Source organism: Haemaphysalis longicornis, unplaced genomic scaffold (genome assembly GCF_048455015.1).
Source record: "Haemaphysalis longicornis isolate Haplotype H1 unplaced genomic scaffold, Haemaphysalis longicornis Haplotype H1 scaffold_12, whole genome shotgun sequence".
In the NCBI taxonomy this organism is placed as follows: domain Eukaryota; kingdom Metazoa; phylum Arthropoda; class Arachnida; order Ixodida; family Ixodidae; genus Haemaphysalis; species Haemaphysalis longicornis.
Window position 1 is genome coordinate 59671949 of NW_027526225.1, and position 15865 is coordinate 59687813.

At 46.3% G+C, this 15865-nt stretch overlaps 1 protein-coding gene across 1 annotated transcript in view; it reads right to left on the minus strand.

The window, feature by feature from the left end:
• Positions 1-312: 312 nt before the first annotated feature.
• The window catches only part of LOC144162715 (uncharacterized), a 29590-nt gene continuing 14037 nt past the window's right edge, over positions 313-15865 (minus strand). The window contains exons 5-6 of the mRNA XM_077693357.1: positions 7540-7819; positions 313-452 (exon numbers count right to left, since the gene is read on the minus strand). Of these exons, the coding sequence (XP_077549483.1) occupies positions 7659-7819 (161 nt within the window). The 3' untranslated portion in view covers positions 313-452; positions 7540-7658. The remainder of the gene's footprint in view (positions 453-7539; positions 7820-15865) is intronic.

Genomic DNA, 15865 nt, shown 5'->3' on the forward strand with positions numbered 1-15865 from the left:
TCATGAGCACGGGCAACTAAAGTGTCTTCATCCCCATCACCAGCATCCACCTTTAGGAGACAGTCGCATGTGTCAGTTCGCGAAGAGAAGCGCACCACAGGGAATGCAAACTTCGGGCTACAGCCCGAGTCAGATGAGTCTATTGACTGCTTCGAAACGGGAGTGCCGCAGGGTTCACTCTTTCCCCTCTCTTCTTCACCAGGCCCAGGTTCGCACTCACTGTTGCCGACGTCTTCATCTTTCTTTTCATGCGCGTCAAAGGTGTCGCGACTTTCTAATTCTTCTGCTAAACGTACAAGGGAGAGGCACTCCGACTTCTTCGGTCCCGCTGCAGGGACTATTGAACGCTGGTCAGGACCCTTCACTTCAGCCACCGAGGATGCAGGTTTGCGCCAAAGTGAGAACAGGTTCCTCTTCATAAAATGGCTGGGCAGAACCAAGTCAGGCTGTGGCTGTGTGACCAAAAAGGGGGAAGGAAAAAATTAGTCTTGGGCATTGCAGCAAAAGCAGGCAGTTTGAATTTAAGGGGCGACACTGCTCTTAAAACAGCTTCCTTTAATTGTTAGGTAAACTCTGTGAAACTTGCCAGTCTTGCTGTTTCTTTCCCACTGATCTCAGATGTGCCATTATTTTTTAGTAAGTCTATTATAGTTACCAAGATGATTAGAGATAACTAGTCATTTTTGGAGGAACTATAGACAAAACAGTGTTGACCATAAAACGGCAATCTTTATATTTTCCAACACTATGAGCCCTGGAGAGTACAATAATAGGTTTTTTGATGCATTGCTTGGAACTAATTTTACAGCTCGTTAAACTTTGGTGAGGGCAGTGGCAAGGAACTATATTTAGAATGCCCATTTCAAACACCAAAGTTTAATGAGCTGTAAAATTAGTTCCAAGCAATGCGTTAAAAAAACGATTCTCTTACTGCACTCACCAGGGTTTATAGTGTTGGAAAATATAAAGATTACAGTTTTATGGCGAACACTGTTTTGTCTACTGTTCCCTAACTAATTTCCTCACTAAAAAAATAATGCCATATTTGAAATCAGTGGAAAAAAAGCAGCAAGACTGAAAAGTTTCACACGTTTACTTAAAAATTAAGGAAATTGTTTTAAGAGCCACGTCCCCCCTTAAAGGATGCAAAATACTTTTATACAATGGCAATTGAATGCATTCGGTTGACATAAAGGCTGGTTATATGCAATCAAGCCAAATATGAGCCTGTGCATTTCATTTACAACTTGCAAGCTGTATTTAGCGATAGCACTTTTCAGTCAATGATGCATCTCAGCCAATTTAAATTGAAGTCAAACAGAAAATTTGCTGCTGTCTCTCTCTAGTGACACAACATGAAGTCAAAGCTATAGATTTCCATACACAGAATGGCGAATGCAGAACATTTTCACTATTTGCACGAGAAAGGAGTTTTTTAAGAGAAAATGACACTTGAAGCAGACGAGGGTGTATTTTATAGAGGTATGCAAATATCAAATCTACAACTGCAAGTCAAGTACAAATATTCTTTCTACAGACAGGAAAACATAGCTGCAAATAAAAAGGTAACTTTGAGAGTCAGGACTGAACACATCTGAGTGTTCATGTAATACCCGTGACACACATACACGAAAAATGACTTTAAGTGAATGACATTATTTGGGCGGGCCGTGCTGCACGTGAAAGTGCAAAGGCATTAAATGTGTTAGGCATGATGGTGATACTGACCAAAAAGAGAAATGCACTCATACTTTAGAAGCGTTTAATGCAGAGAAAAACATCTTACAACGGTTAAGAATATTTTTTGTGACACCAAACGTTAAGAGAAAAAGTGTCTAAAAATTACACCCATCTTCCCACGAGGGAACCCTGATGTGATGCGACGCATCGGGGGGTTCAATTGGTCGTAACGTTGCCTTGAGCGTTTGCGCTGACACTGGTATTGGATTGTGTCAGCCCACTCGCTGAAGGGACCGTTGCTTCCATCACGTCTTCATCGGAAGAATCAAGTCAAGCACGGAGTTGTCAAGCGAAGTCACGCGGAGTCGAATGAGAGCGAGCGCTGGCTGAACCGCCACAGCGCGCTACCCGCTTTATATTCACAGCGCCTGAAGGAGAGGAGAGAGCGGAGGAGAGTTGCGTATGCACACACTTGCGCACCGGAGCAGACGCGAGCGGAGCGAAGCGCGCACGCGCAGCTGTTGTTGTTTATGATAATGAGACGAAGTGCGAGTGTTGCGCCAGCTGTCAAAGAGAAGAACGGGGGAGAGTTGCACATGCGCAAATGGTGTGCGGACGCCGACGACGCAGGAGGGACATACCCCGGAGCAAGAGATGCGTCGCATCTAAAAGTGGCTTCAGCAGCTGCCGTCGCCTGCCAGTGGTAGCCAAATCGGAAGAATTCAAAACGACAAGTAACACAATGTTTTGCCTTTTGCCGCTGTTCTGGTGCACTTCTTCTTCTTCAGAACTTCACCACCAAGAGTGCATGAAAATTGGGCAGTAGCTGCCCGGTGCTCACAGTTATGAGTTGACGCAGATATAGCAACTGCATCAGTATGTTTACACGAGTTGTGGCAACCGGCCTTGCGTGTGCAGCTTGTCCCGCCTACTTCGCTGATTCAGTGAACTCTTGATAAAGGGCAGTTATGCCTGAGCGGCGTGTTTAAAAAAGCACACACAACCGTTCACTATACCCGCCTTTAGCTAACATCCCCCTCGCGCGGGGCACGATCAAATGCAGAGCATTTCCGGGGGCGCACGACGTTAAGTAGTTTGCGTTACGTTAATGTTGTTGCACTTGTGGCAACTGCTGACGAGAGAGCGCTCGTCAGCAGTAATTTGAATGAGTCAACGATATAAGGCGCGTTTGTAGCGTCCCATTCTGTGTCGGCTTTGTGGCGCAGTGGGTAGAGCACCATGTACATTGCGTTCCGCCCGCAGGGTCGAGGGATCGAAACCGGGCGCCGGATAGTATTTTTTTTTTATATAGTAGGGGTGGGTGCGGTGCGGACTACGGACGTCAATGCGGGTGACATCGTGAGTTACTGAAATGCTCTGCATTTAAAAATCGACCTATTTCGAAGTTCAGCTACGCTTCCGCGTCGAAACTCTGGTGCTGAGAGTTCCGTTGGTTTCATTTGGTGCTTATCGCGTTCTAGAGTAGGCAGATTTAGGGCGTTCGTGAAGGCGAATGAGTTGCGCAGAACTCCTTATTAAATGAAAAATGACATTAGAGCGAATGGCATTAGATTTTTGCGTGCAGCGGCGAATTAATGGCATTAAAACTTAAGGCATTAAGCACTTAATGTCATTTTTTCGTGTACCTGTGGCACGGATATAACGGTACTTGGTGAGAAAATGATGCAAAAACTAAGAATAAAATTCTCAAGACACGATGGAAAAGCAGTGGAAGGAGAGTTTGGCATACACTGCCACGGAGAAATGTGGGTTTCTCTCAACGCGCAGCTGCTGATAGAGGAGGTATATTTAACTGCCGTCCCTCGACAAGTCATTGAAAAGGGGTTAGGCATGCTAGCACCTTACTGAAAGTGAAGAAGTAATACCGTTGTAATAAGAACAAAAAATCATCTCTTGATTCCTCACTCATGCCACTATACCGAGACGACAAATTTCGTTCCAGCTCATACATTTTGCACGGGTAGCCGTCCACTTTAGCTTGCATACACCACAGCTAGCCTTGCTTCGCGCAAGATGGCTTATATGCGTGAAGGGGCAATGCAGACAAAATACGAGTTTGTTATGTTCGAAAGATTTCGTGTTTTAAAGGGCCCCCAGGGCTTCTCCGGCAGCAAATGATGCTTTGTTCACTGCGAAATTAATCAATTCAGGTTAAAATTTTGATTCTCCCGCCAAATCGTGTGTTTGCGTGATGCCTGCGTTAAAGTCACAAGGGTGGTATTCAAACGAACTTCCAGTGCATCATTAGGCTCTGCAGCCTTACTTAGCGTCAGTCCTTCCAGAAGGCACTACCGTAGTCAGCCGCAGACTGTTGTCCGCTGTTGCTTTGTTTTTGACCGTATTTGTACCTTGCTTGTTTTCGTTTTGGTAGACAGTAATCGTTTCGTGAAACATGGGGTATGCTCGACAAACAGGGTCACGTAAGACAACGTTGCTTATGCCAATTGGCCAGTGTCGAGTAAGACAACTCCAAAGCGGCGGACTGCTTGCTCTGCAGCTAAAACAAGCAAAGTGCGCCCAGTACCAACAGCAGTGTGCGTCGGTACTTCTATGCTTACATGTATTTTCGTAACTTCCACTGGTTACCCCACCATTCTTACAGTTGTAAAATGAATATGCATTACATTTAAGCGCAAATAGCTCCTTCGGCAAGCTTATAAGCCGTGCCTAATTTGCATTGGCTTCTGCTGGCCTCAGCCAATTGCACTGCTTGGCATATTACATCAGAGGTTCTGTTGCGGGAAATGAGCTAGTGGGTCACATGGCCATTCCCTTTGTTCCTAATTACATAGCTTATTTGAGCCAAGTGTGCATTAAAAGTGCCATCAGTAGGATTCTAGCGAGGCAATCTTTTGAATGAATCAAACTTGTATTTTGTCTGCATGGCCATTTTATGGGGCCACATGGGTCTTTGGGACCAAAAAATTGCCCAAAAGAGCATTTTTTTAGGTATCACTTTTTCATTAGTTGCCACAGTTTTTCCTCCGAGAAGCTGGTACTTGAACAGCATTAGGTGCTTATAAAAGCAGTACAGGCCCGATTTCGATTAAAAAAATAACAATATTTTCATAATTTTCCCCTTTTTCGCCATGAGCGGTATTGCAGTGATAGCGAATTCTCGAGAGGTACATCCCAGCATGTAGAGCAGCTAGGAAGATAATTTATTTTGCAGCGTAAAGATGAATGTTTAAACCACCCAATAAGGGGAGTAGATTTTGCATTTTGCGTTTCAGTAGGTGTTTAATTAGCATTGCTTGTAATTGGTTAGCAGGAGTACTTCAAACCTAGAAGTTGGGATTGATGTAAACTTGTATGCGATTGAAAAAAAAAAAAAAAAAAACACTTCCCACGTTTTATTCTCCACACCTTCTGGTATCTATTCATGCCTTGCAGGTAATTTTTTGTTGATTTGTTTTTTTAATTGTTAAGAACAATCAAGAAAGGTTTTTAATTATTTTGAAAACTAAATGCCTTTCTTTAAAACTAACCAGATATTTTAAATCGGCTATAAAAGCTGAACAAACCCATAACAGTTCGTTAAGATTGGTTGGAAAGCAAAAAAAAAAAAAAAAAAAGTTTCTAAGACCAGTTGCCCCCCTTGAGGCTTTTAGCGCAGCTTTGCTGCAGCGCAAGGAAGCTAACGCAAAAGATGCATGCTGCACGTAGCTGCTCAAATGTTTGCATGCCGTGCAGCAGAGCAGAGCACTTTAGGGGCTCGCCTCGTCACCATAGCTCGCTCGCTGGACCCAAGTAGAGCCACACGGCATTCTGTCGTCGCGGCGTAACCCAGAGGCTTCGAAAGCCAAGCGGTTTATATAGTCAGAAGCGTTCGAAACTTGTGAACCGCTGGCGCTTGTCATACATCTCCCTGTTGCTTAGCCCAAAGAAAACTGTAGGTATATTCGGGGCAAAATATACGTAATTAACCGGCAGCACCCGCGCTCACTTAGTTAGGAACGCTCGTTGGGTTGGTTTTTACTATTGTAAGCGAAAAAAAAGTGGCAGTGTAACGCCGGTGCATGTGGGGGGGGGGAAGCAAGCACGAGAAGAACAGAACTCCCACTGGCGCAGTTTCAGGCAGGGGGTGTGCAAGCACTACGAAGGCGGGAAATTTGAAATGCGTTAGGTGGTAGCAGTGAGCGGATAATGGCGCTGCAGCCCATTATGGCGAATCACTGCTCTGCGCTTCTGACAGCTTTCACGTGGAGTGGAATGGCTTTAATTTGTTGTATTGCTTTATTTTTCGTAAAGTTTCACATACTATATAGACAGAAAAAGTTTATATTTAGCAAATAGAATACACTGACTGCAAGGCGAAAGTCACAATTCACTAATAAAATTCAGTTGCTAAGGTGCGCTCGTCCTTGTTTTTTTCTTCCTTGTCCTTGTATGTTTTGCGCAATCGCTTCCATGGAAGGCTGTCAATGTTACTGCATACGAGCTTCACGGCACAATGCGCATTGCCGTGAAGGTGCGCTAAAGGAAAAACCCTGTGTATTATTCGCACCCCTGCTTTGCTACTGAAATTTTCACATTTTTGGTGCGGGTTATACGTGCGAAAATACAACATCTTGGCAGCGTACAAGCGGCGCCCCATGTAGGTGCCAATGTGACGAAGTTCTCAAATGGTTCTACAAGAATGGTCAGTTGGAGAAGGCGACATAATATTCTGGGATAATAGGCACATTAATTTTTTTTTTTTTTTTTTTCAGATTGGCTTGTCCAGAGGCAAGTGGCAATGAAATGTCCTTTACGGTGATGCGCTTCTTGAAACATGGCTGGATAGCCCACAGTTTGCACCAACTGAAAAGGGGGTCGACGTCCTCCTTTGTTTGTGTGCTGCCTACACTACTTTAAAACTGCATCGTGATTGCATCAGCCATTTACTCAACTAAAGAAAAAAATAAAGGAAGCGTGCACCTTTGAGGGCTGAAGCAAAAATGTTCATTCCACAATGTTGCTCCGCATGTAGCCATAACGGTGGTTCAACATTCCATTCTATGCTCTGTGAATTTGTAGGGGAATTTGCACCAATTATGTACAATGAGTCCCATCTGTCCTGAAGCAGTCCCTGAAACTGCATTAGCACTTCTGATGGTGGACATTTTTGTCAAAACGCGTATGAACTTTAGTGTTTCTTTCTCACTGATAGGCACTTTCCTAATGCATGGCTTTTGTAACTTTCGTTTCTTTTCTTGTTTCACGGAATTGTCATGTACACGCACATATTTAACGAAGTAGAGCCTTGCACTACAACTAACCTTTTTAGCATGGCTCACATCCCCAGCAAACTCGCAGGTGGCTGTTAGCTATAGGGCCACCTCATCTCAACAAGGTGATTCTCAATGACGTTTACGGTCTAAACTAGGTCGCAATCATTATGACTGAAATTGTATGGGTTTTAGGGCTAAGCCAGCCTGTCATGATACTGATACGCACACCCAATTACCAGGTCTAAATTAGGCGACAATAAAACATCCTCAAGGGTGACCTCTTATGATCTGCTGCTGCCATTGCCAACACTCCAATGAGCAGCCAGAAAACTCACTGAACTGTGTCTCTGGAAAGCTTTAATGGCATTTGAGCCAGAATTGTTTTGTTCGCAGGTCTCAACAGTACTATTTGCTTGCAAACTTGACACTAAACAAGGTTTGTACGTGGTGGAACGGAAAAACAAGCATTACAAAAGCCCAAACAAAGCACGAGCACTATATCAATTACACAGCAGTTGCCCCCAAAGGTGGTGTGGAAAGGCGCCAACAGTCGGCAAAACAGTCGCAGCGCTCAGGGGTTTATAGGAGTTGTCCGACCACACGGAAAGGAAGGAGAGACTCTCACCTCTTCAACCTCGTCGACAGCAGCTGGCAATGGGCAGCCCCTGAAGCTACTTTATATATCAGCCCCGCTGAAGAAGTCGTGGCTTTGACTGTGGGGGCTGCACGGCTGTGGACTGCCAGTCACGGTGGAACGTTGCCGTCCGTATCCACGGGGATGCGCTCGCCTGGCAGGTCCTCGATGGACGACCCCGAAGAGAAACTGGGACTCTGGTTGGAGCTGAAGGCGTCCTCCACTCTTAGGTCCGCGAGCGGGGCAAGGATCTGCCGGAGCCGGTAGTCGACTGGGTCAAAGCAAGGACCAACCATCATCATCATCATCATCACCATCATCACCACTACCACCACCACCATAAGCCAGGGGCCATCAGAAAAACGAAGATGCTCATCATTAGTTTACGGATGCTTAGAGGTTCAAAGGTGAACGTTTAATAAGGTTATAAGTGGTAGGGAAACGGTTATGCACTGAATACAGTTGAGTCCACTTATAACGGTACTGTGTGTAACAATAAGTCGGATACAACGATGAACAACTATGGCCCCGTCCGCTTCCGTATGCATTCTACGGTAAAATAAACCGCTTATTACAATGCTCCAGTGCCATGATATCGGATATAATGATTCAATCCGGTTACAGCGTGAACTGAAAATTCAAGCTGCTGCCAGCTCTATGTGCGCATCTCTGTTACCCCTCAGAAAACGAGTCAACTGCGTTGCTTATGAGGAAGTGAGAGGAGGGGGAGAGCAGTTTTCCTTCCGAAACCCCTCCCGGCGCCGGTGTGTTTGGCATCGTCCCCGTGCCCACTCATGAACGCGCCGCATGTTCGCCTGTTGTGTCATGTGCACACCACTTTGAATTTGACTGGGTTCCTCTTCAACTGCCTCCATTTTTCCGCGGAAGGGACATCAGGGCCAATGTTTTGGAAATGTCCGAGTGCTTCACTGAAGAGGCGATCGTTGTACGGATACATGCTGCGGACAGAAATGACAGTGACGACTCCGAAAACACGGTTGAGAAGCCTACTCAGCTAGGGACTTCGCAGGAAGCCCAACGCATGACACGGTCCCTCAGGGACTTCGTTTCCACCAAGGACCAACAAAAATCGAGGTGAAGCACCTATACATGCTCTTGAAAAAGAGGCATGCCAGCTTTTCATGAAGCAAACAAAGCTAACCAACTATGGTATCTTTTCTGCAAGTAAGTAGTAGTACAACCTCGCTTCCATGCGAATAAAATGTTCTAGTTTCTGTTCCGTCTTTTTTTTTTGCGCAACCTGCTTATAACAATTATCGGTTGTAACGAAGGAATTTCCTTGGCACGTGAATATTGTCACGAGAAGACGAGGAAGGGCGCAGTAGGGCCTGCCGCTGTGGGTTCGACGATCAACGACAAAGAGGCTGTGTGCCGGGCGTGCTGACTGGGTGAACGTGCTATAATGGCTGCCTTGTAAGTAATGTAAATAAATCATCTCGTCCTGTAAATAGATCGCTTTATCATCAATCATAGTTCGCCTCATGTTTTACCGCCACGTGTTATACAGTTAAATCTGGATGTAACAAACTTCTATCTAACGAATTCCTGGATTTAACAAACTTTTTCAATTCCCCATTGCCACCCCCATTGAAGCCCATGTGCTTGCGACCTGTATGTAACGAAGGCGTCGCAGCGGGTAACCTTCATGTAACGAATTCGCTACGTTGGTGAGTCATGGTTTTTTGCACCTTTGCTGAAACAGCGATCGAAGAAATGTACTAATTTAGCAAATTTTTGCCCTAGTGTAAGAAAAAACGAAATTCATCATGATTGCGATTATGAATGGAGCAGCTAGCGCCATCCTGTGGCAACGTAGCAGCCACTTCTAGTTCTGCTTGTGTAGCGTGACACTGCACAAGGTAGTAAGAGTAACTAAACTTCACTTCTGTTTTTTTTTTGCCCGCGCCACAAACTACCGTGCATTTTCACGTGTGGGTGCAGTGCCCGTTAGAGACAAGTTTTGAGGTGCTAGGCTGTCCTGTCGGCGTGTAGTGCGTCACTGCTATCTGTGATATTGGTTTGTCAGTAACAAGTTCTGCTGCTAGGAAGTTTTCTCTTTTAAAGACAAGCTCACAATTTTACCGTATTTACTCGCGTAATCCTCGCACTCGCGTAATCCTCGCACCCCTAATGTGAGCCACCAAAACTTGGATTTTTCGGTTCCTCGCATAATCCTCGCACCCCCAACTTTGCAGCGGCGAAAGTTGCCTGCTCGCGAAACCCGCATGGTGCACGCGCTCTCCAACGCACGCACCCTCCCCTGCCGCCTCTCCGTTCGGCGGAGAGCGCTGTGTATCCAAGGCCATCCAGGCGCCATAACAACCTGCATGGCTACTCCCTAACAGGCGCCCTAACACGCTACTCACACTGTCCTTGAGCCGGTTTCGCGCATGTTTCGCGTGCGCACAACTTGACGGTGTTCGCGCAGCCCGCTGTCGTGTCGTCGTGTCGCCGTCGTGGTCCCGCCGTTGAGCGGCAGCAGTCAGTGAGTCACTCGCGTAGTGGTGGATAGCTCGCTGCCGTTTCGAGAACTTTTTGATCTAATTGTTTTGTGCTTGGTGCCGCTTCGCCATGGCGAGGAACGCCAGCTACACTGCCGCTTTCAAATTGAAAGCAAAAGAGTACGCGATCGAACACGGCAACCGTGCCGCAGGCAGGCGCTTCGGCGTCACCGACTTCAACGTGCGTTACTGGAGTAGGGCACGCACATACGACGACGAGATAAGGCGCGCGCCAGAAAGCAAAGGCGGCAATTTCATGATCGCTAATCGACGGGAGACTGTTTACGAATAAAATAAAAAGAAATAGCTGCTGTTGGCAACACTGAGCTTACCTATACAAAAAACTACCGCTACATTTAGCGGGATTGGCATAAGGCAAATTGGCAACACTGTGCACCGGAATTTTTTTTTCCCGCATAATTCTCGCACCCCTAACTTTGCATTGACTTTTCCGAAAAAAAAGTGCGAGGATTATGCGAGTAAATACGGTAAATGATGTCTCCGCCAGCGAGAAAGAATAACGTCGCTGCCCGGTACAGTGTCCCAGCTAGCACCCTTTCAACAATTTTGAGTGCAGAAAAGAGCAGTAAGTTTGCGAAAAGGCACCCTTTCAGCATACATTTGGGTTTTGAAACGCAGTAAGACACCAAAAAGTGTCAAAATGCAAAAGTGATACTTAAGTTACATTTGTGAATGTGGGGGTGAGTGACCTTGCTTCTTTGGTGTGCCGCGTAATGACTAAGCATGTGCGAAAGCAGCAGGTGCAACTTGCTGTTTTGCATTGTGAAATAAATCCTTGAAGGGTGAGTTAACCTTCACTAATGTCTAGCAATTTGGCGTTGTTTTTGCTTCATTCCACGAGCCTTATCTGGAAACCTGCATGTATTGAAAACCTGCATATGACAAAAAATCTCGTGGGCCGTGTCTTTTTTGTTATCCCGTAGAAACCCACCTCCCAAACAATATTGCTGTGTATGATGCCCGAAGCTACTCACCTCGGAACTTTTGTCACGTTTGTTAGATCCAGGTTTAACTGTAAGTGGACTAGACTGCATAGCAACAACTACAAGCAACGAGTGTAGTTCATTTCACAAGCTACGTGTGACTCAGCGATTGCTACATTGGCGATTGCTCTCAACAATCTACCTGCATCAACCTGTCTATACTCGGTTACAAGTTAAGAATGGCAACGGAAGTTACCACTGTGCCATCACCGCGGCCGGATGTTACTCCGCGCGGCGCAAGTAGTGCGTTACTAGGAGTACAGTTAAACCTCGTTATAACGAAATTGAAGGGGCGCCGCGATTTGCTCGTTATAGCCAATATTTCGTTATAGCCGTAGCCGACATTTACTGCAAATATTATGCATTGTAGTTACCTAAAACCATCCTAAAACAAAAAGCGGGCGAAATAGCATCTCGCCGCACGGCGGTAGTCAGTAAAATAAACACATTCCGTAGGTAAAAAGGAAAAGTCACGAACCTACTTTATTGCAGTTCAAAACTCGTATTTCAAACAGACTTGGCTACGAAGAAGTCCGTAATTGGACGTTGATGTACCTTCCTGATGCGAGCGATGGCTCGCTCAGCTGCGGCCGCTATGTTCACGCCATCTTCGCCGCCCTCGTGCGGGCCGAAGTAGTGGCGCAGCACGTCCACCGCATCTAGTGCCTCCGACGTCGTCCTTAGTGCTTCCTTTCACGCCACGTGCAACAGCGCTGACGATGGACTCTCGGTTGCTCCCGATGGTGGACAGCGTACTCGTCCACACGTCAGTCTCTTGCCACCTTACCACGGAGTGCACCTTACCTTCCTTCGCGCCCGATGCGACGGCTTTTATCATAGCCGTCTTCTGTTCAAGCGTGATAGTCTTTCGCTTTCGCTTCCCGCCTGTTGCACTCGCGTTGTTGTAATCACGCGGGCAGTGCGACGATAAAGACTGCCAAAACCCACGCACCCTCAACTACGCAGCGACGTCGGCGATACGAACAGGGGAGGAGGGGGGACAGGAAGGCGACGCAACCGCGCGCGCCGTGTGCATTGGGGCTCTTCTCGTACTCACCGCGGATAGTCCGCGGGTAGTCCGAGGATTCCCCGAAGCCATAGGGATACATGGGAAAATCGAACGTCGGACTGTTTCTCGGGGAGCCCGCGGTGAGTCCGAGACTGTAAATCGAAGGGCCCCATTGTCTGCAAGCCGTGCGCAGCGAGAGGAGGGTGGGAATGGCTTCGCGGGCGCAGCGTCCGCACGGCGCGCCATCCAGCTTCGCGCGCGTGGCGGGAGTTTTGAACTGCTAATACAGTTGCCGCGTCGCGCACTGTCTCAAATCCGCGTTGCGCACTGTTGTAAAATTAGCTCAAAATTTGATTTCTCGACGAAATTTGTTCGTTGTATCCCGTAACGGGCAAATTTTACCTCGTTAAAACGAGGTTTTAAATACATTGGCTTCTATGGGGACTTTCAAGGGGAATTACGATTTGCTCGTCATATCCATTATTTCGTTATAGCCCGTCTCGTTATAACGAGGTTTAACTGTATATTGAACATGTCACGAGCCGGTTTCGTGATTTCTCGGACTTAATATGCTTATAAAATACTTCAGCGACGACAAAGAAACTGTGTGAGAAAAGCAAACGACGTCACGCATTCATAGCAATGTCCTTTCAAAACGCGCGCGCCTGTTGACATTCGGGTCCGTCGTTTGGGCGGAGTGATACCGTACATGAGCTATTGCCGTTCTTAACTTGTTTCCGAGTGTAACTCACCATGACATTCCGGTGTTGAAGAAAAGCAATGATAGGCATTGGGGCCTTGGAAGGACTTTTCCATCGCCCCCTTTGGCAAGTGAAACCAAAAGGTCACGATGCCTACTGTAGCTTTTCATCAATTGGCCACTGTAGAATGCCATGTGGCCCGGATACATGGACTTGACGAGAAAGGGTCAAGCCGACGGGCAGGTCCAGCTACCTTGACCCCCTCCCGTGTTTATAAGAACCTTGTCCAAAGAATCGAGGTGAAGAGTGCGGAGGGGTTGTTAGAAAAGGAGCTATCGTATTTTCACAATTCGAACACGCACCCTTTTTTACTAAAAAGTAGCCTTAATATTTGTGTGCGTGTTACAATTGGGGTCAAAACAGAAATAGGCTTTAAAGCGGGCAGCAGCATTGTCATACGGAAACGGACACGAAGTCCCCCCAGAATCCAACCCAATCCCAATCCAACCCTGTCAACACCACCACCAGCGCACTAATTCCTCAATGGCATGCCACATACCTTGGTCAGCTGTTGCACGTTTTTTTTGCTGCTGCAATCAGCCCGTCACGCCTAGAATTATGGAGATCAAGGCCCTTTAAATCGCAAACAGCTTCAATGTTCCCCGCTATAACTTTATTTCCAGCAGCAGCTGGATAAGAAATCTCATGAAGCACAACCATTTTTGGCTTCCACAGCTGCATACGCCAAATAAAATCTCCTTTTTCCATGTACGTGGTGTCATGTATTTTTCACCTGCACGGTAGAGTCAGTGTCAAAGTATTTTTTTTCGAATTTTCCGGCGCGAACTTACCCGCACGTCACAATTACGCTATTCTGCTCCTCACGGCCCGCCGACTCAGCCCGACGAACGAATCAACCTACCCCCTGCCTCCGAGTCGACTGGACTCGCCGTGACAGCTTGTGAATCTGAAATCTCCCTTGTGGGTGGGTCTTTGTGTGTAAAAGGGATGTGCAAATGAACACGGGATAACAACCAAACCCTGAGAAATGGGCCAACAGGTGAGATGTGAACGTGCCCTTGTAGCACTGCCCCGTCTGCCTAATGTACACTTCTTCATCACCATCATCATAACCACCACCAGCATCATCATCATCAGACTGTCTACGCCCACTGCAGGGCAAAGGCCTCTCCCATAGGTCTCTAATTATCCCGGTCCTGCGCTAACTGCGACCAATTTATCCTGACACACTTCTTGATCTCATCTGCCCATCTAACTTTCTGCCGCCCCCTGCCACGCTTGCCTTCTCTAGGGATCCACTCTGTTACCCTCAATGACCAACGGCTATCTTGCCTTCGCATTACATGCCCTGCCCATGTCCAGTTCTTCTTCTTAATTTCCACCAATATGTCCTTAATACGCGTTTGTTCCCTGACCCACTCCGCTCCCTTCCTGTCCCTTAATGTCACACCTATCATCTTCCGTTCCATTGCTCGGTGGGTGATCCTCAATTTAAGCTGAACCCTTCATCATGTACACTTCATCACATCACAAAGGAAGCAATACACTAAGTTAGCATTGTTCTCAAGAAACTGAGACTGGTTCTTTGCGCCACTTACCCTCTATTACGAAGCACCTTTTCCGTCTCATTTCATGTCAATCTCGGGACGAAATTTCTCTCTCTTATCGTTTGCCGAAAAAGCAATGCCCGTCTCAAATTTGCCAGCAATTTTTATCCTACGTTAAAGGGCGCAAAGATACGAGATGACAGCAAAACATTTGCGTTTTTCTCGAGTTGGACTCGACCTTGTAGAAATATTCAATTCTGTTAAAACCATTTAGTCCGCTCGCTTTAGTCTGTCTACTCATCAAGCGAAACTAATACCCACACTTTCGCTTAATTTCGTGTGGGTACCAATTGGTACCCACACGAAACCACCCATTTACAGCCTGAATTCTTTTTTGACTCCATCAAAAAAGAATTCAAGCTGTAAACGGGTATTCTCAATTTTACGTCGTACCTGTCGGCCCATTGCTCGGGGCATGGTTGTTATCTTGTCTTCATTCGAACATCCATTCTTTTTACACACACAAAGACCCACCCACAAGGGAGACTTCAGAAGCATGTTTGAAAAAAAAAAAATACTTCTGATAACTGTGTTAGTTCCCCTCAGTGTCTTTGCTTAACTGTGAAGTGGCCCATCCAGACAACACTTGAAGTTGTAATTTTTGTATTGTGTGTGAGGTACGCATTATTTGCGTCGCAGCTTCATTCAGAGCGCAGACCCACCACAGCAGGGAAGATTTCAGAACCGTAATTTTTTCTAAAAAAGTATGTCTGATAATTGCGTTAGTTCCGGCTCAGTGTCATTGCTTAATTGTGAAGTGGCCTGTCTAGACGACACTTGAGGTCGTATTTTTTTCGGCGTGTGAGGTCTGCGTTAGTCATTTCCATCACGGCTGTATCCAAAGTGCAGGCACTCCTTTACATGTTTTTCTGCTCCCTAACAAAACTTCACTTCTTATTCTGCGCTTGTGTTGTCATCTTTTTGTCTTGCCAAGTCCGTGCTGTTCCATCATATAGAATCTACAGTCTGACCCACTTATAAACGATACTGAAATGCCACCAAAAAGTCACTGTTATAATAAATAATCTTTATAACCAAATGAGAAAAGAAAATATAATTTTCGAAACATTCAATGGTTTTTCCAAGCATTTAACAATCCAAAAATGTCGACAAAAGACGATCTTTTGTCGACATTTGCCAAGTAAATGCCTCCCTTCGCTTTTTCGCTCACCTCTCACGTTGTCCCTCTCCCGTCTCGCTCCTCCCAAGGTAAACGCGCTAAAGGTTTGCTGATGTCAATTTTAGTTTACCGCGTTCCACTGCTCCAGGCCGGATGTCTCGATGCCAGTGCTACCGTACGGCGGAGACGTACGTGAATCGAGGCGCCCTACTTCAACGTTTATAGAACGACGTTGCCCTACTCTAGAAGCGTTCGAAGCAGAACGTGGAACCTATCAAGTGGAACCTTCATTGCTGTTGCCGCTTGAATTCTTAAAATGCTGCTCGGAGCTAC